Raw genomic sequence first — 25,247 nt, 5'->3', positions numbered from 1 at the left:
CCAAACCAACATGGAGGGTTCTCAGTGATAGGATCCAACAAACTATGTTCTTCACTGTTAGCTTTTTAGGAGTCTTGTTTTTGTCCTATTGGGGTGAGATCCAATTGATGTATTAAGCTTATGGTGAAACTTCGAACCTACAGTCTTGGTTTCAGTAACCTTGGTCATAAGTAGTTGTAAGCAGTAGTAGTCCACATTTCTGTCAGGTGTGTATTTTAATTTTTCTGCAAATTGTTATACTGAGATTTATATAAATAATAATAATAACTTAGTTTTAAAGTCATTACCAAGCCAGATAATAAATGGATTAGGGTATGAAACCCTTAAAATGAAATATATGCCAACAATGCTTTAGATATATTTTCTTAAGTGAGGCAATTTAATACTCTGAATAAAAATTCTAAATTTAGTAATTGTTTTGGACTTCATCTGAGCATAACAAAGTGGAACAATCTGATTAAAGTTGTATAACAAAGTGGGTCAAACTGATTGAATTTCCTTTCATTCAACAAAGATGCTAAAGTACATGGCAAGCTCCTGTCCTTAAACTTTCATTTCCTTCAATTCCAGCCTTATATTACATTAAAAATATTATATTGTTACAACCATTCAAAAAGTAGTTCGGACAGAAAGAGTGGAACTTCTGATTAAAAAAGAGGTGGGCCTTTTGCTAAAAATAACATGGGACCTAAGATAGACTGAATATCTGTGGCATCTAATCCTATTTTATGTCAAAGGTTGTCTCCAAAGAATCAAGCTGTACATGATTTTGAAGCTAAAACGAGAGATTCAGAACATGGTTTGAAAATAACTATAGCCGGATAAGTTGTACAGGCAGACTCTTATAAAAAAATATTTAACCAGGGTCCTTCAAGCCTTGCTCTAAGACCATGAACTCATTGGAATTGTATGTCATTTGAGTTGAACCTTGGTAGGTAGTCTGAAGTGGTTAAGCCAGTAAAGTAATCTTGATTAAAATCAAGAAAATTTATTTGGTCTAACTGAGGGAAGGGATTTTGTAGACCTTCCATACTGAAATTATACGTTGATTGTGGTTGTTCCTGCAAGAAATTCTCCAGTCTGAGCATGGTAATACAGAGAACCCAATCATCCAACTACATTAAGAAGAATATTTTCAATTAGTATACACAAAATAAATGACAGAGCAGACAAGAAAATATAGAATCCAGTCCCTAACTTATATTTCATTCTCTAACTATTTTCAAATGGCCAAATCCAAGACAAGGAAAAACAATTCCCAGCCTTTGGGCCTCAGAGAACTGATAGAAAAAAATACAATAATTCTTCCCATAAAAAATGCAAATCCAAACATTCCACTGACAATAGCTTCAATTGAGTAATCAATCATTTAAGTCCCGTGTCTTTTATTTCTATTCCAATCCAATACAGAACCAATATTTGTAATTGAGGAATCAAGCATTCAGCACCAATATCCTTATTGCTAATGCCCATATGAGCAAACAGGGGAAGAAACAGAAGGGGGAAAGCATGGAACATAACAACCAGAAGCCAAATTGACCCAGTGAACTGTATTTCCAAAACTACCGACTCAAGACCTTACAAAGAGGACAAAAGAACTTACTCTTAAGCTTCCTTTCTTCCTTGCAGGTCTGCTAACATCAGCAAGACGGTATTCGTGCATGATCCAATTCGTCTTTGTGCCTTTGGGTGCTTTCCCAGCATAGAAGACAAGAGCCTTCTTGATGCCCACTCGCTTCTTTCCACCTTTAGCAGTAATGGGCTTATCAGCACCTGTAGCTTTCCAGTATCTAGAACCAGCAGCCCTATTGGGCCTTGATCCATTCTAGTACTTCCTATCCCTGGGAGTGAAAAAATACCATTCCTTCTCTCCAAACAGGGCCTTCTCTGTAAATAGAAAAAAGAAAAGAACAGGCTCTTCGTTAAGTCCTGAAATCCATCTGATCACACCTTCTATAATCTGTTTAGAAATATGGGTACAAGGATTAGAGGGGAGAAATGAAAAATATACCTGGAAGTTGCCATGGATCATATTTGTAGAGATCCACTTCTGCTATTATAGGAACAAGGATCATCTGAGAGGCTGCCTTCTTGCACAAGTAATGCACAACCAGCTCTTCATCTGTAGGGAAGAATCTGAATCCAGGAGGCAACTGTAAGTCAGCCTCTACATTTCTTCTACTCATACCCATGGCTATGTTTATCCTAGTGTTTTCTTCTCAATACTCCTGAGATGCTTTGATCATCTCTAATAAAACAACATATAATAAAAGACGCATCGTTACAGTAATATTTCAGTCTAGAAAACCTTGTCATGTCTGCCTAGAAGTATATTTTAAAATGGCATTTTCGAACAATAATTTCTGAACACAAGCTAGGGATACCTTTCAATATATCCACAACTGGAGATGTTGCAGGAGCCAATTGTTTTTCCCTCTGGTATGGAACTGTAGGAACTGCGGGATAAATGGCAATCAGTCAAAGCCACTGTGAAATCAGACATTATAGCATCATCTTATAGCAGCACTAACTTTTCATACTAATATTGTGGAGTTAGGACAATTTTGACACCTTCATAAGCAATACACTTCAAAAGGTAGCAGATATGGGTTTGGGAACAAAAACATTTCCCATTTTCATAAGACTTTAGCGAATGTAGGCAGCTACTCCTTGGGTTCAAACAGTTATGTTGGTAAAACTCAAAACTCAGAAAAGTGCTTGTGCAACATCTACTAAGTAGCTTCTGTGCAAGAAGTTCTTGTTTCAGGGATTTGGATAAAGAACATTGAGGTGGGGAATCTTTGCAAACGACTTGGAGCCAGGAGATTGAGGGTTCTGTTTTAAATTGAGATACATAGACAGAGGTTTCAGTAATAGGGTTGGGTCTTCAGAATATAAACCCATGTCATGATCCATATTTATCAAGGAGTTGTTGGATTTTCTTTGCAACAGATTTTGCATGTTATTATGTTTCTTTCAGCAATGTATTTATTATACCAAGATGAAGCATTTGAAAGTCTATAATACTGTTTTGTGCATGGGTAGGAAATATTGAAGGGGAGATAGGGAATTATGCTCTAAATGTGTTTATATCTGGTGGGGTCTTGAGTGTAAATTATACACACTACAAAAAATTGCATTTCAAGTGGTGTTCAATATTTATAGTATGAACTGTTGCTCATATGTTTAGTCAATATTCGTGTTCCCTCATTTGTATAGGGATTTGAAGAATGAAGAAGTGGGACTTGATAAATGAGTTGGAGGTTGAGGACCCAGAAGGAATGATAGAGTTTTCAGCGGAAGATTTGACATGGATAGAAGTAGCAGGAGACCAAGTCGTGATTATTCCATATTGTCGACTTGAGGATTTTATAAGTGGAGAGCAAATGAGGGAAAGTGCACCTACTCAATTTGTTGCTAAAACTCGACGAATTAAAGATGTGAAGGATATCAAGAGGACAAATTCTTCAACATATCTAGAATATGTTGTGTGAGTCTCTCTCTCTCTCTCTCTCTCTCTCTCTCTCTCTCTCTATATATATATATATATATATATATATATATTTTTGATTTTAAGTTCACTATGTCAAACATGCATAAATATTTTATTTAATTTTTGGTAAATTCTTGATCACAGATATTGGTGTGCCTATGGTCCAAATCATGTACAATCCAACAATGTAGCTGAACCTGGATCTACAACTAAAAAACGTCTTCCACGTCACAGCATCAAAGTTGGTTGTCAGTGTCACTTTATTATGCGACGACTTGCTCTTAGACCAAATGATGTTGTTCTAATATATACAGCATGCAGACATATTGATGACAAAAATGTGGTTTGTCATGGAAATGAGGCAAATGACATGCCCAAGAAATTCAATTTTGCGCCGCATTTAACAGAGCATATACGAACTATTGTTGAAGATTTGGTTCGTGATGGTTTTAATGCTACAATGATCTGGGAAAAATTTATCTTTGATTTAAGATATGGATCTGGTGAGTTGTTCACAGGGGCACCTCGAGATTCTTTCATGAAAAGAAAGGATGTGTCAAACATGTACAATAATATCAAGAGGCTAGAGTATGTGAAGCATGAAAGTGATCCAATGAGTGTGGATTGTTGGGTTAGTGAGTGCCCAGAGAGCTTTTTCTTCTACCAACAACAAGATGTTGTTAAAAACATCCATTTCATTATAGGCATACAAACTAAGTGGATGCTTTCAATGATGGTGAAATACTCACACAACAACATGTTATCAATGGACTCCACTTTTAGCACTAACAAATATGGGGTAAACATATTTACCAAAACTTCATTTATTCAACTTTATTTCAATGTCGTCCTCTTATATGCTTATAATCTTGTTTTCTTATTGTAATGCAGTATCAACTGTACACCATAATAGCTTTTGATGATCATCACAATGGGATTCCAGTGGCATGGGTAATATCATCACGGAATGGTACTCCTGATATTTGTAAATGGATGTCACAATTATTTGCAAATGGGAAAAAGGAAAACCCAGATTGGCATGTCCGAGCTGTCATCACAGATGATGTAGCAGCGGAAATTGAGGCATTAAGGTGAACCAGTTTTTTCTTTTTAGAAGAGATAAAAAGCAATAATGTTCAAGGATATTCTCTTATAATGTTATATTATTTCAGGACTTGCACAAACTGTACACTATTATTGTGTGTATGGCATGTCCGTAGAGCGTGGTTGAAAAATGTTGGAACCAAAGTCAGGGGAAAGGAAAATAAAGTCTGTATCTTCCGTGCTCTAGGATTAATCATGCATTCGTGTGAAGATGATGCATCTGTGCAACATGAAATTCAAAGTTTCTTTGATGAATTCAAAGAAGAAACTGTGTTTTTGGATTATTTTGCGACCAACTAATTAAACAACAAAAAATTATGTAAGTTTCTTAAAGTTGCATTTTATTAGTTTATTTTGTAATTGACCATTTTCTATTGTTTCTTCGCATCTAATATATGTTTTTTTTTCCAGATATGTGGCCAAAATCATATAGGGACTTCCCACATTCCAACCAGGATACTAATAATGCTATCGAATCTTATCACCGGTATCTAAAGCAAAGGTACCTTTGTGAGAAGAATAATGCGTCCCATAGAAGGGTGGATTGGTTGTTGCACCTATTATTAAAAAAGGTTGAGTTGTATTACATTCACATGCAACGTCTAAAAAAAACTGGTTTTGTCTGAGCTTAAAAAATTGAGCAACAAATAAATTTAAGTAAGTGCAAAGCAAAGAATAACCCAGATGAAGATTGTATGGTTGATGGAAACAAGGAAAGTGAGTATTTGGTTCGTAGCCAAACTATGGCAACTCGTGATACATGGTATCATGTCATCTATAAAGGGTTGAACCTAAACTTTTGTAATTGCAAATGGGCCCTAAATGGCAATATTTGTAAGCATATTTTAAAAGTTGAGATGGTAGTGACTAGCAATGTTTCAGGGGGCAATGAATTTCCTAATGTCTCTAGGTCTATTACAGAAAGACCTGGATATTTACTTGATTTAAATGAATCGTTTGTAATGAGCCCAGAAATTGAAATGAACCTTCCAGCTTCTCCTTCCACTGATTCAACCATTGTAAGGCCAGATAGCGCCCTAACAATCGATGAGGAAATTAAACTTGTGATGTCATCAACTCATAAGAGATTGAGGGGTTTATTACAAATAACACCCACAACTTTGGAGCAGGCATATGCACTAAATCAATTGGTAAAAAATGTAAGCCAAGAGTACAATAATAAGAAATTTGATGTTGTAACTCCATCCAAGGTCACTACCAAGAGGCGACATAGTTTCTTGAGCCCAACAAAAAAAGGGGGGCAAAGTGTTCCTGCGTTGAAATCAAGAAAAGATGGACCACAGTTTCTAAAGGTTGGACGGTGTCGTGGAAAGAAAAGAAGCATGAATGAACAATTGGAGATTTCTTCTACAAAAGAAATCAATCTGGACCACACATCTAGAAGGGTACAAGGTTTTATTTTGCAAAATACTGGTATGGAAATATCAATTGATGTATCATTTTATGTGAAATTCAAAATATCATTATCTTCATCGCCTTCAATGCAATTGCATAACAATGTGTTTTTTTTTGTTACAGCTGAAGATTCCACATCTCATAATACTTCAAGTTGTCAAGTTCGTTTATTTCATGAGAATAATGTGGATCCAAATATGGGGGTTTATTGATTCATTTTCCATTTGATTCACCACGTCCACCTCTCCCGTTTGATCATCGAACCCCCTGGTTGTTTCCACCAATTGCACCAAATTCATTCATTGGGCAACCTACCTCAACCCATAACATTTTGGTTCCACACCCTACGGTGATGCCCCCTATTGTACAACCAATCGGATTGTATCGCCACTTGCACTCTATATAGGAAATAGCAGGTGAAGAGAACAATCAAAGTGCCAGCAATCAATGGCGAGATGACAAATATTTGAGCTGATGAGTATTCATGGATATAATATGGGCATAACCCTATAAAGGGCTCTCCTAATCCAAGAACATGTTGTGTGCATGATGGGTTGAAAATGTTTCTGGATATGTACAACATTATCTAATTTCAATTTTGTACGGTTATCGTATTGAGCTATTGAAATCTTTTTGTTGAACTCAAAGCATATAAAATCTTAGTGTAAATGTTGGCTGAACTCTAACAAACTCCAGGAAAAGGTTATTTGCCGTTTTGCTACTATAAGCTTGATACATCCTTTTTGGATAACAGTATAGTGTATTGTACATAAAGGCATAATTGGAACTCTTATATATCAGGTTGGCTCATTATTGTAGATGTTATTTTGGCATGTTGCTTCAATACAAAATGAATTTCAGTGAAAATTGGTGAAAATTATTTACATGCTCAAATTCAGTCCTTTGGTGTCTGGAAATGATTGAAAATTGTGGAGTTGGAACCCATCTATGCATACTCAATGCTATGTCTTTCAAGTCCAATGTGTCATAACTCATGAAGGAAGGATGGACCTAGTAGGATAAAAACAATTATTGTAGAGCTATGTTGCAGGAAATGTACCCCCTGCATACCAGCCGCATTTCGGTACAAAAACTCCAAAACATGGTTGAAACACGCCTAAAATACATTTCAGTGGGGCTGAAAAAAGTATCTTATTGCTTCTTACTTTTGGAGTAAAAACCGCGTGGCCAGAATTTTGGATCTAAAATAAAAAGGTATCTTTTAAATCATGAATCTATATTCTAAACCATAATGTTAAAACTGAAAATTTCACTGTTTACTAATTTGAGGGGTCACATTTCCATCACATTTCTGTTTCAAATTCAGGTTTCCATTTCCCCATATCATGCAGCTTAGTTATAGAGGTATTCCTGCTTCACCAAATTTCGTCATCCAACATTTTCCTTGGTCGTCCATGGCCACATAGTAGGTGTATTGTCTCTTCCATCTTATTTAGAGAGATCCAATTCTGCCATTAGGAGACAGTCCACATATGGTGAAGAAGGAATCTAAACCCCTTCAGCCATTACTTCCCTTCTAAACTTATTGGCATCCTCTAATTTAAAATGACCATACTCAAAAAATTCTCTCTCTTCTTGCAAAATAGTATACCATCTAATACTTTGTTTGGAGACAGAGTTTAGTCCAATTCCTAGCCTATCCATTTTTTGGTTGGCAATGGCTAGGAGGCCAAAAATTTTGGCTCAAACAAAGGGTGTTAGAGCTAGCAATCTACACGTTGGGATTTTATCATCTGGTAAAGAATTCATTGGTTGAGTTAATGCCTTTCTTGAAAAACCTTAAAGTTAAGACCTAGGGAGACTCGAACAACAGCTTGCCCTCAAACTTCACAAGAGGGGACCACCACAGCTGGTGATCATGAAATGACATGCCATATCTAAGAAACTAATCCTTCTAGGAAAGAAAAATCCTAACAGCCTCACAAGCCTTCCAAATGCTCTTCAAACCACAGTTCATCTCGTTATCAGTTACCACAAGGTGAGTTTCCCCATATTTCTTTTGAATTCTTCTTCAATTTGACCATTATTCATCACTTCCCAAGCCTCCATAATGATATTGCTTGCTTAAACATTGGGAGTTACAGATAACAGGCCCAAGGATCCATGCTTGCTGACTTACTATTTACATTTCCATTTCTACCCATTTGCAGTTGCCCTTTTTGCTCGGTTTCCCTGCATTTTTGATGGCCTTGGAACTGTAAACTGTTAGTGTATGTGGAGATTTTGGATTAGATCAAATAGGGAATGGTGGTTCTAACTTCTAAGTTAGCTTAGAACACCATGTTCTCTGACTGCAATTTAATTCTGTTGAAGAGCATTGCCATCATCATGGGGAGGGGTTGGTGGTTCAGTTATGCCAAGTAAGTTTTCTGATCAGTTGGGTTTCTGTGCCAAAATATTTATTGGAATGAAAAGAACCTAGATGATCCTAATGGTGTTATGGCCAATAACCCAACTGCCCAAAATTCAGTGACAGTTGAAATTGATCTCGCCTTGCAAATTGTTTGAGCCATGCTAGGATTGGATAGTGCTGCTTTGAAAGATGATTTATGATTTCATGTTTGTTATTGCAACTAAAATCCTTCGTAGCCTTCCTTTCAGGGGAGGAATCAAACAATTGCCATTACCTGTTTCTTGCTATGGTTTTGTCATTTCTTTTGGTCAGTGTATTCAAAGTGTTTCATTTTGGGGTTTTATTGCTTTGCTTCCTCATGATATGACTTTTGGGCTATTCTTCAGTAGGTCTGGTTGGTTTTATAGTTGCAACAAAACACCTCTGAGGATTGCTTGCATAGTGATGTTGGCATGAAATGATCAGCTGCTCTATTAAACAGACAGGGTCTCATTGTATAGTATTAGAGACCGCAGGGATTTAATTTCAAGAGCTATGCTGGAAAGATATTGAATTTTGTGAGAGCAGAAGAGACTGGCTTACTGTGGGAAACCATTGTGAAGTCAACCTATACACAACCTGGACACCTGCGTTTTTTAGAGGTATGCTAATCAAGCTCATTCCAAATTGTGACATTTGACCTTGATATTTTTCTTCTTTGGGCTTTTTCTGTTCTTGAATTTTTGAGTTAAAGAATGCACTCAAAATTTTGAAAGTTTTGTAGCTGCCCCCTAGAATTCTCAAACAACACTTAAACTCAAGCAAAGAGTACATGCTACAATATCAGTTCTCTAAATTGTTTTGTGCTTCATGTTTCCAGGAACTTAATCGCCAGGCATCACCTAGTAGTTTGCCTGGAAATCGACTGCAATCTTGAGCTGATTATTAATTTTTTATGGCAGAATCATCATCTCCTTGCAGTTATAGTTGTCTTTTGATGTCCATGAAAGTGAATAAAATCAGCCTTTCCAAGTTTGTTTGGAAAGCCATCTCACAGATTCTATGATCAGGGAGTCAGCTGGTTCGTATAGGATGGTGACAAGGTGCAACAGGTGGAAGTCATAACTAATAAAGTCCTGTTCACACTAAGAATATATTAGATTTCTTTTCAGATGTTTAGTCTAACCTTAGATCACTTTCTTGCAGAACGATCTGGTTATTTTTATACCTTTTTGACTATATTATGTATCAAGAGTTATCTATTCTTCGAAACAGAGCTATAATAGCAGTTCCATGGCTAATTGTGTTGTGAGCCTCCTCCAAGTGAGACACCCATTTCTTTGGAAAGCAGAGTTAGTGATGGAGTTTTTCAAATGTCATTGTAATTTGTAGCATATTTCACTATATTTATACAAAATTGTATTCTTTTAGTATATGCTTGGGAAGATAAGGCCTGTAAAGCACCATGGTTTTTCAACGAGTTTTTTTTGTAAAGTTTGATATGTGTAACTAGCCATACGGCTAAGCGGTTATCTTGTCTATGGAGGATATTGGAAGCTTAATGGATCCTTGTTCTTCAATCAGTGAGGAGGAGGAAAGACAGTATTATTGTAAAAGTTGCAATTATTATGGACATTACATAGATAACAACCCATATACCAAAGAGGGTCCTAAAGGCATTACACTGGATTTAGATCTAATGAACAAAAGCTCTAATATCATACTAATCTGGTCTCTAGGTGCACCATAATTTAATTCATTTAGCAAATGAACTGATTTAATCTGTTATGGTTGTGAAAATAGGTCCATAAGGCATTACACTGAAACATTCTGGATTTAAAATCTAATGAATAAAATTTCTAATACCACACTAATCAAGTTTCTGGATGCACCATAATTTAGTTCATTTAGTAAATGAACTGATATAATCTGCTATGATTGTGAAAACATAGTGATGTCATATGTAAACTAGCCTTGGCTCCAAAAAACCATGAGCACAGGCCATCTCTAGGCCATTCACACAACCAATTTTACATCTCTTTTGAAACATAGCTATACAATTATTCATAAGGCTTCAGGATATATGAATTAATCAAGCTTCTCACTGCTACACTCTAGTTAACATATAATATAGAAATAACCTTCACACCTTGATATAAATGAAAGTGATGCTTGTGATAATAGTACATGGGCTCCATAACATAGCATTCCACCTCTTTATGCATTACACAGGATCCAAAGATGAATTATATGGTACAGCGAGTAATCCTCCTTTTAGATATATTATTTGACTTGGTCGGTGAGTTATTAATCCCCATTTTAGATATATTATTTGACTTGGTCAAATGTAAAGTGATATTCATTTTAAACTTGGAAGTTTTAAGAGAGCTTCGAACTCATTGTAACGTTTCTTTGAAAACAACTCTGCTTTACTTACTAGTTTGATATGTGTAACTAGCTATACAGCTAAGCGGTTATCTTGTCTATGGAGGATATTGGCAGCTTAATGGATCCTTGTTCTTCAATCAGTGAGGAGGAGGAAAGACAGTATTATTGTAAAAGTTGCAATTATTATGGACATTACATAGATAACAACCCATATACCAAAGAGGGTCCAGAAGGCATTACACTGGATTTAAATCTAATGAACAAAAGCTCTAATATCATACTAATCTGGTCTCTGGGTGCACCATAATTTAATTCATTTAGTAAATGAACTGATTTAATCTGTTATGATTGTGAAAATAGGTCCAGAAGGCATTACACTGAAACATTCTGGATTTAAAATCTAATGAATAAAATTTCTAATATCACACTAATCTGGTTTCTGGATGCACCATAATTTAGTTCATTTAGTAAATGAACTGATATAATATGTTATGATTGTGAAAACATAGTGATGTCATATGTAAACTAGCCTTGGCTCCAAAAAACCATGAGCACAGGCCATCTCTAGGCCATTCACACAACCAATTTTACATCTCTATAAAAGCATAGCTATACAATTATTCATAAGGCTTCAGGATATATGAATTAATCAAGCTGCTCACTGCTAGACTCTAATTAACATATAATATAGAAATAACCTTGACACCTTGATATAAGTGAAAGTGATGCTTGTGATAATAGTACATGGGCTCCATAACATAGTATTCCACCTCTTTATGCATTACACAGGATCTAAAGATGAATTATATGGTACAATGAGTAATCCTCCTTTTAGATATATTATTTGACTTGGTTGGTGAGGTATTAATCCCCATTTTAGATATATTATTTGACTTGGTCAAATGTAAAGTGATATTCATTTTAAACTTGGAAGTTTTAAGAGAGCTTCGAACTCATTGTAACGTTTCTTTGGAAATGACTATGCTTTACTTACTAGTTTGGATGTAAAAGATGCATGTACATCAGGGTAACGGAATGCTGTAAAGGTTACCTAAATTGCCATTGAGCAGGTAGTGGTGTACAAGTACTTGAGCTCTGAACAGTTTAGGGTTGTTGCTAGTTTTGGGTTGTTACAAGTGGTAACATTGTTTAGTTTTGGCATGCTATTGAAGGGTTCTTGCCATATTGTGTGGATATTGAATGGAGCATTGTTCTAAATGTTTGATAACCTACTATGTTCCATCAGGATTCTTGTAGTTGTTGTGTATATGTTAATAAGCATGGTATTTTGTTACATCTTTCTTTGTTACACTTTGATGAATATGGATGGTGATGATGTACTTCCCTGTCATGGTTTATGGCATACTTTTTATGGTGGCACATCACCATTGATTCTGGTGTAAAGTCAATAGTGAGTGTTCTTGATTAGATGATGAGCTATGGCCATTAGCTGAGTTAGACCTGTGGTAACGAGATGGCCAATATTATGGGGCATTACGCTTTAAATTTCTAGTTGTTATTGTTGGTGTCATTCTTGCAAATTCCAAAACCTTAGTTTTTGGTTCCGGTGCTGGAAACATGGGACACTAGACTCTAGAGCATTTCTTGTGCTTGTAAGAAAGGTGTCCTAGTTGGAAGATTAGTGTGGGTGTGACGAACAAGGGACATGTCAAGAAAATGGGGGATTAAGCTTTTTGAAGCAGAATTTATCATTATGATTTTGACAAAGTTTACGAACTCCATATTTTTAATCTTTTAGGCAATTTTGAAAGATGGGCGTTTCTTCACTTGTGTTCTTTATTTATTAAGATTATGGCATCTTCAAAGGCATCATGGGCATGTAGGGCTTCATTGATATATGCGTACATTGCATCATTCTAGGGCAAACCATGTACCTAAGAAAATTCACTTCATACTAGGTTAGAGTTTGTCATTATTATGCATCAATGTTCCTAGGAGGGTTTCATGGTATGAAATTCTTCATCTCACATTAGATCACGCATCAACTATTTTCGGCTTGTCATCATATAGATATGGATATAGCTAGGGTTTGCATCAGAAATGACTTATACTTCTTAAATGTTGTGAAAACCAACAAACCAGATGTAAATAACCCTATTTTGTTACTTTCATTTATTCCCATGGCATCCATCCAGGTGGAAATCAACACTGTATTAAAGAGGTAGCATCTGAAACTTGAAATTAAAATTAAATTCAAACGGAGCTACAATAATATTCGTTGAACCATTAGTAGGTTAAGAATAATTAGTTCACCTCAAATATAATGTACATAATTGGACACATGAATTCAGTTATAACATGATTGGACATCTAAGGTGAATGATATTACAAAATGAAAAAAAATTACATTAACGAGTTCTTTACTGAAAGAACCACGGTATGAGAATCCCAAGAAAAATGACAACCATGGTGTATACACATAGTCGAGACCTATACTGATGCTGATCAATGTTTGTCAGTGGAATGAACGATGATCCTGAATCATCTCTGGCACCTGCATCTACACTTGAGATTGCTCCAACCATTAGATCAGTAGACATTTTATGGATCTCTGCAAGGTGCTTTATCGTAAAAGAATTAAATCGAGCACTCCAGATTTTTTCCTCTCTGTAGAGGGGCTTCAAATTGTCTGCGCGAACATTGTAGATGCCTTCCATGTGATTACAAATTAAATCTGAGTTTGTCAGCACTATTATGTTCTTCACCCCATTGTGTTTTGCCTCTTTTAACCCCACAACAAGTGTAATGTAGTATGCTTCGTTATTGGTTGTCTTTCCCTGCACTTCCCATATTCTATAAATCACATGATTTTTTGCCCCATTGTGAAGGACAAATTTTAAAGATGCTCGACCCGGATTTGGGCGGCATGATACTTCAATGCACAGTGTCCATTTTTCCACCATTCCATGAGCTTAGAAGCACTGCATAGTGACAACAACAAAATAGATTCATGTTAGAATACTTTAATATGACAAAATATCCTGATTGAAACTGATTATTTTTATGCTACCTCAAGTTTAAATGCACATCTTTGAAAAATAACAGAAAATCAAATATCAGTGATAAGACTTTGGGCATAAAGAGTTAATAATGCATGCATGCTCATGAAAATGAGGATGTAGCATGACAAGAAGAAATGAATCATTTAAGACAAACCTTGTCATGCTATCAAGGATTCTAAGGACTTCAAAATATCAGGTATTAGTAAGATTGACTAAAGAAACCCTAGAAAATGGTTTTTCCTGTTACATTTTCAAAAACATTGCTATATCCAGCGATTCCAATTGCAGTTCACTGTTAGTGTTTTCCAGAGCTATTGCTCACATCTTGAAAGAGGGATTGCATTGGGTGGAGGGTTCCAAATAGAGAGAACACTCCTATGCTTATCCAGATCACCATCAACAAGAGGCAATATCCAGGAAGTCAAATCATGTGTGCTAAATGTTTCCAATCTATGAAGTCAAATCATGTGTGCTAGCAGAATCTGCAATCCAAAACATAAATTGTTTAGCTTGGTTGCTATCCATCTTGGATGTTCGCAGAATCTGCAGTACAAAACATAAATTGTTTGACTTTGCTGCTGTCCACCCTAGATGTTCCCAGAATTTGCAATTCAAAACTTTTGGGTGTTGTCTCATGACCCCAAAATTTTGTCCACACCATGAATTTCTAGACAAAATATTGTGAGAAAATTTTGGGGAAATGCGTGAGAGTGTTTAAAAGTGTTGTTTTGATGGCAGAAATGGATTGGCACCATAAAAAAAAGGCTTGGACACAGGCTGCTAAATATTTCACTGATATAACTATTATGATGATTGATGTTTGCATTTTCTGCAAGTCTAAAGAAATAAACTAATACCTCTTTGGCCAAGTGGGCATGGATAAGGAATTTCAAAAATTGGTGGAGGTTAAGTAGAAAGAAATTCATACCTATAGCCTTTGATGTTGTTACAGAGGAATCAGTTAGGATGCCATTAAATGTGAAATTCTTGTTGTCCACAAACTGAAGATATTCCCTTACTGGGTCATAGTTATAATTTGGCAAAATTAGCAGCAAATATTTCCAGCCCTGCAGAGTGTGCATCTTGTAGAATACTTGTAGGTGCTTCTAAATACAAGTTTGTATCGACCTCATCTAATGGAAACTACAGCTTCTAAATACAAGTTTGTATCGACAGCTATCTGATGACCATCCTACCAACATCGTGTTTGTGCTTTTTTGTTTGTATTTGTTAAAAACCTCATTGATGGAAACTACAAGAAAATGAAACCAACATGCAGAACAACAATTAACTGATATAATGTGACAGAAGGTAATGTTTCTCACGCCTTCCCATATTTGTTTCTAAATAGATTCTTATGTTCTCATTTCTAAGGTAATTATGGCCTTTCCTATGTAAGATTCCCTTTGGAAACACCTTAATTTTTCCCTTAAATCTCTGAGTTTTTATTGAAGTTCTCGGTGAGAGTTTTCGTCAAACAATTTAATGTCTTATGGCTGTAGGTGGTTGTTTCTTCTTTTTTATTTCAGATTAGAAAACATAATGTTGTATTCATGCCCAAACATTTTTCAAATAGCGGGACAACCTTAATATTAGACTTCAGCCAAAGATACAATTCTGATATACACCATACAATGACAAGAAGCACCTTTCACCAATGCAAATAACCCAGAACTAAATAATATTGCATTTCTAATTTATGAGTTGATATGCCAACCAGTCTTCAACCAGCAACTAATATACCATGCAATACTCTGAAATAACACCATTCACTGATAAATATGAGGAAGCACGTGCAATCACCTCAACAATCTTAACAAATTTCAATGACTTGTATGCAAGCATCTCACACAATTTTGAGGGAGATAATATGGAACATCTCACCCCTTACACAATAACTTCAAAATATTCACGAAAGGAACTCTAAATATGAGCATCACATCCTTCCTTTTCTCATGCACATTCCTTCTAAACATATTCAATCTCAGACCAATATAAAGGTAGCTAGAACAAGCATCGCATCCTCAAATCACAGTCAAACATCCTTCTTAACAGTCCCACAACTTAGAGGGAACTATCAGGGATTTTCTTAACCCTCTGGTGCACAACATTTCAACTTCAAAATATCAACATATACAGAATCTCTACTTGGTTATTTACAACAATCAACATAATTGTCCTCAGGCTGTATGCCTGGACAGTTCTCTTAGCAATTTCGGCCCACAAGCTTCCATAAAATGAACATCATTTTGATAACAATTGACACGGTGCTATGCCGTAGGCCCAAAATCATCAATTTCTCATAGCATTTATCATACCAGCAACAGTCAGAATATAAAGTCTAACAATTATTCTAATTAAAATCAACTTTGTAATAAACCAAATAAAAGTAGAGGAGTTATTCCCTTACAACCAGCAGCTCTGGCACATCCAAATCTCCCAAGTTAATTCCTACTAGAAATCAGCTACTTGTCACTACTGGTAAGACTTTCCCCAACTTGGAATCTTCTAAGTTTATACTCTAATTGTTATCTATTACAACATTCAATTCTAACCTACTTGAGGGTCATTTTCATCCTGATCTCTGTTTCACTACAAATATAATGATAGCCATCTCTGTTTCATCATGCAACCAATTATCTACAGTTTATTAAGCGTGCTCATGCAAACATGAAAAGTGTGCACTTGCAGTTTATTTTGACCACTAAATTTGCCCCTGCATCAGTCATCGAATCATTTGTAGGAAATAAAAATATTTCAGTCTCTCTAAGTATCTAATTTAAGAACCACTTTTTGTCTCACACACAAGCTCTGTTCCATCCCTTTTTCTTGGTCCCTAGTTCTTCCTACATGATCATTTAAAATATGAGGAAGGCATGATAAATATGAAAATATTCTTCTTAATGTAGTTGTATGATTGGGTTCTTTGTATTACCATGGTCAGACTGGAGAATTTCTTGCAAGAACAGCCACAATCAACGTATAATTTTAGTATGGAAGGTCTACAAAATCCCTTCCCTTAGTTAGACCAAATAACTTTTCTTGATTTTAATCAAGATTACTTTACTGGCTTAACCACTTCAGACTACCTACCAAGTTTCAACTCAAATGACATACAATTCCAATGAGTTCATGGTCTTAGAGCAAGGCTTGTCGGTCCCTGATTAAATATTTTTTTATAAGAGTCTGCCTGTACAGCTTATCCGACTATAGTTATTTTCAAACCATGTTCTGAATCTCTCGTTTTAGCTTCAAAATCATGTACAACTTGATTCTTTGGAGACAACCTTTGACATAAAACAGGATTGGATGCCACAGATATTCAGTCTATCTTAGGTCCCATGCTATTTTTAGCAAAAGACCCACCTCTTTTTTAATCAGAAGTTCCACTCTTTCTGTCTGAACTACTTTTCGAATGGTTGTAACAATATAATATTTTTAATGTAATATAAGGCTGGAATTAAAGGAAAGGAAAGTTTAAGGACAGGAGCTTGCCATGTACTTTAGCATCTTTGTTGAATGAAAGGAAATTCAATCAGTTTGTCCCACTTTGTTATACAACTTTAATCAGTTTGTTCCACTTTGTTATGCTTAGATGAAGTCCAAAACAATTACTAATTTTTTTTATTCAAAGTATTAAATTGCCTCACTTAAGAAAATATATCTAAAGCATTGTTGGCATATATTTCATTTTAAGGGTTTCATACCCTAATCCATTTATTATCTCGCTTGGTAATGACTTTAAAACTAAGTTATTATTATTATTTATATAAATCTCAGTATAACAATTTGCAGAAAAATTAAAATACACACCTGAGAGAAATATGGACTACTACTGCTTACAACTACTTATGACCAAGGTCACTGAAACCAAGACTGTAGGTTCGAAGTTTCACCATAAGCTTAATACATCAATTGGATCTCACCCCAATAGGACAAAAACAAGACTCCTAAAAAGCTAACAGTGAAGAACATAGTTTGTTGGATCCTATCACTGAGAACCCTCCATGTTGGTTTGGCTCAAATCTCAGTTGGATCAGAAGTTGTTGCAAGTGGTTGAGCGTTAAGCAACTTGAATCTTTGAAGTATTGCTACCTCCAATGTAAACTGATGTTCAACAGTGATTCTTGCTAACATTGATAATAATCACAGTTATATATGCAACTAAAGGAAAAGTATTAACGTGTAAGCGCATCTGATCTCATTTTGATTCTACTCTGCTATTTTCACGACTAATGTGAGCTTTCATACGCATCATGCTTATTTGGTGCTTATTGTATGCAGCGATAACAAGCAAAGGATAGCAGATTATCTAAACTGCATAATTGGAATGTGAGAGCATGATTATCTAAACTGCATAATTGTATTTTTACCTCGCGCTCGGGATTGCCTGCGAGGTGGGTGCAGAGGATGCGCAGACGGTTGCAGAGGATGCGCAGAGCAGGTTCGAACGGGAGCGAATGTTCGAAAATGAAAATGGTTGCAACAACTTTTGATCCAACTGAGATTTGAGCCAAACCAACATGGAGGGTTCTCAGTGATTGTATTTTTACCTCGCGCCTGGGATTGCCTGCGAGGTGGGTGCAGCGGATGCGCAGACGGTTACAGAGGATGCACAAAGTAGGTTCGAACGGGAGCGAATGTTCGAAAATGAAAATGGTCTTTTGGCGCGAGGGGAGGTCGCAGTTTGAAAATGGGTCCCGGTGCCAGCTCACGGATGGTGGGTCCCACATTCTCAGAAACGGAATGTAGTCCTTCCCGGATTAATGATGTATGGAGGATGACCCCCCTCGACATCCATTCGACATCCATGCTAGAGCCGGGCTCCATATAGGCATTTAATGCCCTATGACAGGTTGGTTAGCTCTTGCCAAATTCCTCTGCATATACAAATAAATATTAATTAACTTTGTATAATGTCATACAATGGATGACGTCTTGCCTTGAGAGTTGTACCCCTAGTGGGGGTGCGGGCAGACGTCACCCAATTTATTACAAACTAAACACCAATTAATGTCTTGAAAGGTGCAATTTCTTTGATATAGCTGCAGGCAGGTTGAACACTCCAAAATCTGTTTCCTTGAATCTTCCGTTATTGTCAGTCAACATATATTTGATTTGTATGTAGGCAGGCTAATCCCAAATTTATTAAACTATGCCCAAATTTATCCCAATTCATTACAATCTAAACACCAATTCATGTATTGAAAGGTGCAATTTCTTTGATATAGCTGCAGACAGGTTGAACACTCCAAAGTCTGTTTCCTTGAATCTTCCATTATTGTGGGTCAACATATATTTGATTTGTAGTCAACATATATTTGATTTGTATGTAGACAGGTTCTCATTCCTTGAACCTTCCATTATGGTCCGTCTAACATTTCTTTGGTATATCTGCAGGCAGGTTGAACAGTCCAGTCTCATTCCTTGAATCTTCCATTATTGTCAGTTAACATCTTTTTGATATATGTGCATGAAGGTGGACCATTCCAAGTCTCATTCCTTGGAATCTTCCCTTACTGTCAGTCAACCAGAAATTGATGTTCGTGTAATGACTGAGAAAGGATTGTGGATAGCTGGTATGTTGGGACTGTTTTGCGGTATCTTTTTGGAATTATTAATAAAGGTGGGGACTGTTTTGCCGTATCTCCGTGGAATTATTAATAAAGGTTGGGACTGTTTTGGCGTATCTTTGTGGAATTATTAATAAAGGTTTGTGGAATGTTTGTGGAATTTTTTTTTGTCATAATGACAACCCAACAACCCAGCAACCAGGAAAGAGCAGAGAAAAGCGCGTGAAAGAGCTGGGTTGCAGGAGACTATTTTGTCGTCTCCTTTCCTGAATGTATAAAAGCTACCGCTGGAAAATCGTTTAGAGGGTGTAGAAGAGAGAGCGTGGGGCAACAGTGCTGTAGAGGCTGCAAAGTGTTGGGCGTAAATTAAATGCCATTCTCCCAGTAACTGAAGAAATCATTGGCTGCAGACTGCAATTGGAGAAAGAAATCGGTGGCTGTAACGTTTTCTGTGTAAGAGGTCAGACTAGTTATCTTAAAACCATTATCAGACTAGAATATTGTGATTTTGCTGTTGTTGAATCCAGTCCAGAGTCCTTGTGCCTTCTGATCTTCTGTCTCATGAGATGCATCAAACATTGATTACAATGTTACTAAAACAAATTTAGTGTTTTGAATAACAATGGGTTGTGATATTATATGGAATAATTTAGGCTTGGAAAAATTTTAGGTGAAATTTTGATTTGGGTTATTTAAACTGATTTTTTATTGTAAATATGAATTCAACACTTTGAAATACTCATAAAACACTTGGATTGTGTAGAAATTACCTATTAAATTTGTGATTTCAATAAATTCTTACCACAGAAATTAAACTCGAAAAACCCACTATAAAAACTTTCAAAACATTTCAGTAAAGACAACTTGTTTTTACATTTCAGTAAAGACAACTTGTTTTTGCTTCTCTTCTGTCTGATGAGATGCAACATTGCTTCTCTGGGGTAAAACAAACTTATTGTTTTGAATAACATCTTTTACTGTGGCTCTGATTTTGTGCGGATATGCTGTGCATGGGTTTTGTTGCAGAGGTTGTTAATTGCGAATTGGAATTAGACCGAAGATGGAACAGGCGGTTATTAGCACGCTGGCAGAAAAAATGGCTTCAATGCTAGCTGAAAAACTATTTGAGGAGGTATCGCTTGTTATTGACTTCAAAGATGATTTTGAATTCATTTGTGAGGAGGTGAATTCCATTAATTCCCTCTTGAACGACGCGAGAGGAAAGAGCGCTTCCAATTCATCAATTTTGAACTGGGTCGACAAAGTTCAGGACTTTTTGTACGATGCTGTATACTTAGTAGAGGAATGCGAGGATCGTGAGCTTAATTTTTTCAACATTATAATCTTCAAGTATCAGATGGGCTGTAGGATTAGGGCATTAAAGGAAAGGATCAAGAGGATACACAGCAGTGCTAAATATCTCAAATATGTGACATCAGTCCTCGATGCAGACGTTCGGCTTCACGCATTCAATAATGCGTATGATTTTGAAGAGCTATACAGCAGGAGGAAACGGAGTGATATACTCGACAGGTGTCAGTCTCTCACAGTGGGCATGACTGATGACATGGGTAAAATTATTGAATGGATACTGAAAGATGAGGGATATGGGGTCATTGCCGTTGTGGGTATGGGGGGACTCGGCAAAAGTCATCTGGTCGAAAACGTGTTCAACAGCCCAGAGGTCCGAAAGGGTTTCGACCATCTAGTCTGGCTGACAGTTTCGCCGAAATTCTTGGTTAAAGAGCTCCTTTTGGTGACGGGAAGGCAGTATCTGAGGCTTGGGGAGGAAGACGATAAGGGTCATAAGATGTCAAAGGTAAGCGAGGCGGAGGTTGCCCACAGAATTAATAGACATTTACATGAAAAACGGTGTTTATTTGTTCTAGATGATGTGTGGGACAAAGAAGCTTGGGAAAAGATTGGGCTGCGTTTGTCATCTGACAGACGAAATAAGATTGTGGTGACCACTCGGGACAAAGATGTTGCAGAGCAGATAGGAAATCGTCAAAAGGGGACTCGTGAGATCTACAAAATGAGGTATTTGTCTGATGACGCCAGCTGGAAATTATTCCGTTTTTATGCCAATTGTACCACTACTCTCCCCCCTAATTTTCCGCGTATTCTTACCAGTCCTTCACCTCAAGAGCCACTATCGGAGAAGGGTATAAAATCAAACCAACCATCTGACCAAGAGCCTTCACCTCAAGAGCCACTATCGGAGAAGGGTATAAAATCAAACCAACCAGCTGACCAAGAGCCTTCACCTCAAGAGCCACTATCGGAGAAGGGTATAAAATCAAACCAACCATCTGACCAAGAGCCTGACCACCTGACCAGCATTGCCTACCGTATTGTGAAAAAATGTTCAGGATTACCGTTGGCCGTGAAAACAATAGCAGCGTCTATGACAAGGTTGAAGACGGTTCCTAATGAGTGGGAATCCACGTTGCATCATCTCAAAGCCAGCTTGGATCGTCCAGATGAATTAGGAGAGGGAGAGACAGCCCACGTTATGCACTCACTCCGGTTAAGTTACCAAGCTTTGCCAGCTCACCTTAAGCCTTGTTTCCTTTACTGTTCTGCCTTTCCTCCACATTCTCAAATAAAGTCAGAATACCTAGTGCATGTGTGGATTGCTGAAGGTTTTCTTTCTACTTCTACTCGAGATGCAGGAGACGCAATAGAGGTAGGACGCTCTTATATAAACAAACTTATTAATCTATGCATGATCGAAATTTCAAGGCTTGTTTCTGATGGGCGAGTCAAATATTGTCGGCTTCATGATCTTTTGCATGATTTAGCTCTTCGTGAATCTAGCAAGGAATCTAAGTACTGTTTGTTAGAGCCTGGAAAGGAATTGAAACAAGTGCCAATGGATAAGTGCAAGGGCGTACGGAGAATTTCTTTAATTAAGAACGAAATCTCCACAATCAGCGATCAGCCCCTTCCTTGTCCGGGGCTGCGCACTCTATTGCTATGGAACAACTCCAAGCTTGAATCCATTCCTCATAATTTTTTCGATAACTTGAAATATCTGGTGGTGTTAGATTTAAGTCAGACTTGCATCGACTCATTACCCACATCCATTGAAAATGCAAAGCATCTCAAGTTACTCAATTTGTCGGAGACAAAAATCAGGAAGCTGCCGGAGTCCTTGAGCGGTCTAAAGCACCTCCAGTATCTCGACGTTAGTGGGTGCGAAAATCTGAGCAGCCTGCATATGGGGATAGGCGGGCACAAATATTTGCTACATTTGAATGTGAAGGGCTGCAAAAATCTGAAGACGGTGCCCGCTGGAATATCCAAGCTGGTCTATTTAAGGACGTTGAAAGGCGCTATAGTATCCATAGGCGATCAATCAAGCACACCAACTGCACCGGATTTGCAATGGACGGATCTAAGAGGATTGATCCGTCTGCAAAGCCTATCAGTTACACTAATAGACGCTCAATATTCATCAGCATCTGCATCAGAATCTCCGGGTTCGGCAGGTCGTATTGGCCTCGAGGGCACCTTTGGGGGTTTGACAGATATGCGGACCCTCTATTTCCGAAATAGTTTAAATTCCGCTCGCGGCCTCCTCCATCTTCCCGACGACACACAACGCATGGAACGCCTTGAGAAGCTCCATATCTGCAACTGCGTGGTTCCAACATGGATGTTTCAACTTCAGAGCCTCATGGTGCTTGTCATAGAAGGCGACAACACTAGTGCACAGTATAAGGGGCTACAAAACATTCCAAATTTGAAAAAGCTCCACTTGTCGCACAACAAAAAATGCACAGAGTTTCCCAAGGAGTTTGAAGAACCCCAGGCATTTCCCAAGCTGGAAAAGCTGATGATAGAAGACTTTAATTCCTTGGAAAATTTTCCAAGTCTGGAGAAGGGAGCAATGCCAATGTTGAATCACTTGCTCATGAAGAACTGCAGCCTGGAGAAACGAATGCCCCTGCGATTACCTAGACATGTCAAAGTTGAAGTACTTCCCAATAAACAAGTGCAACCAGCCCCAGAAACAAATGCCCGAATCATTGAAGAGGGCGCTGACTAATCACAAAGAAATTAGTTGCACTTGAAACAAACAAATGACCGAAGCATTGAAGAGGGCGCTCACTATTCACAAAGAAATGGACGGCGATTCGGCGATTACAACCCGACATCTGTGAAGACGGCCTCCTCTAGGTTCATATTTCAATTCTTTCTAATTTACACAAAATAGTTTCTTTCTGTTTGTTGGAATGGCTTAGACCATATATGTGTGCAGTTCATGTTTTTCTTTTAAAGACGTGATACTGGAGGGAATTTTTCTTATATTTATCTGGGCATGTATGTAATTGGGACATATCCCATATATAGGATTTGAAGTCTTATGGATCTGTTTGTTTGGTGTAGTTTGTATTAGGATTTGTGTATATTTTTATATATTTATTATTTGGTATAAGATATATGTATTTATTGTTGTGTGATTCTATATAATGTATGAATGAATATTTTGTATTTATTTTTATATAATTGAGTAATATTGTTGATCAATAATATAATATATGAAAGAAAATTTTGTATTTATTTTTATATAGTTGAGTATATAGTAATATGAATGAATATTTTGTATTTATTTTTATATAATTGAGTAATATTGTTGATCAATAATATGATATATGAAAGAAAATTTTGTATTTATTTTTATGTAGTTGAGTATATAGTAATATTGTTGATGAATGGTTGATTGCATAATAATAGTGTTTCTTTAATTTTTTTTTCCACTGGAAAAATCCGTAATTTTCATTATGATGGAGAAAATTACATATTGTAAATGCAGTTTGCATATGCTGATCGATGTTGTCCATCAAGATCCACCACGCAGGGTGATCTGTTTTGTATAACAAAAATGTTGTTGTATAGTCTATTGAGCAGTCTTTGCTACTATTCGCCTGTACATGACCACGCAGGGTCCATTTTCAAAATGTCTTTGTATATATATCAAAAGTTTGACAAAAAAATTTTATCAGTTTTTGATCATTTATATCATTGCTAAGATCAGGGACTGTTGTCCCTCTGATATCGTTGATCTATGTATGGCCTTTGGTAATAGCGGTATTCCTCAGTCCCTCGCTGCTCCAATATTATCCATTCGCCTCTGGGTAGTAGCGCGGCCTCCTTGGATAATTGGTCAGCGCTGCAGTTATATTCCCTGTATATGTGAATACAAGAAATATGGTTAAATGCTGCCTTGAAAGTTTGTGTTTCATACAATATGTTGCTGAGTGTGTGAATGTGACATATTGTAGATTGATTGAACCAGTTTACAACAATCTTTGAGTCCCCAAATATATTAAGATTTAAACACTGATGTCCCAGAGAGAAATGTAATAAGTGTCGAGGGTCATGAGTTCCGCAAAATTGTTCGAGCCCACACCGAGCCCCAGCTTTACTTTGAATCTGTGGTGATCATTTATATGTAGAACGAAGCCCCCCCCACAGCCATTTTGATTCGCTGCCCCATCGAAAAAGGCCCAAGGGACTCTTTTGTCTATAATGGGGGGTGGTTGAATACGCCTCACCCTAGGGGGGGTAGGGTCGGGCAGTTCAAGGTATGAGGAAATAATGCTGGCTTCCGTGCGAGGCCAACACACAGCCATGTTTTCAATGATATACCTGTTGCGGACCTTCCATAAATGCCAAATGACCACTAAGGGGAGGTTCAGAAGTTTTGATCCCGTATGTCTGCGGTGCCAATCTTCCCATGTACTTTGTAAATCATCCCCGGTCCAAGTCCCAACGAAACCTATAGATGACGAAATGTTTTGCCAAAGAGCGCGGGTTGCTGTGCAATGAAGGAAGAGATGTACAGTTGATTCCGATGCCTCTTTGCACAGGATACACCAAGTTGGCCC

At 37.1% G+C, this 25,247-nt stretch overlaps 1 protein-coding gene and 1 pseudogene across 2 annotated transcripts; one reads left to right on the top strand and one right to left on the bottom strand.

The window, feature by feature from the left end:
* Window positions 1-562: 562 nt before the first annotated feature.
* Window positions 563-2,226, bottom strand: LOC149207463 (NAC domain-containing protein 68-like; annotated as a pseudogene). Its single transcript, XR_016253054.1, has 3 exons — window positions 2,012-2,226; window positions 1,577-1,887; window positions 563-1,115 (listed from the first exon to the last, which is right to left on the bottom strand). The product of XR_016253054.1 is annotated as an NAC domain-containing protein 68-like (transcript).
* An 18,184-nt stretch (window positions 2,227-20,410) lies between these two features.
* On the top strand, window positions 20,411-23,404 carry LOC149207462 (disease resistance RPP13-like protein 4). The gene has a single exon (XM_089398048.1). It carries the CDS (start codon window positions 20,411-20,413, stop codon window positions 23,402-23,404), a length of 2,994 nt encoding a protein of 997 aa, XP_089254174.1.
* Window positions 23,405-25,247: the final 1,843 nt, after the last annotated feature.

The sequence above is a fragment of the Pinus tabuliformis genome, chromosome 1_2 (assembly GCF_031772625.1).
Source record: "Pinus tabuliformis cultivar Carrire ecotype Pingquan chromosome 1_2, CPIR1, whole genome shotgun sequence".
NCBI lineage: Eukaryota > Viridiplantae > Streptophyta > Pinopsida > Pinales > Pinaceae > Pinus > Pinus tabuliformis.
This window is presented reverse-complemented; position numbering and strand designations above follow the sequence as displayed.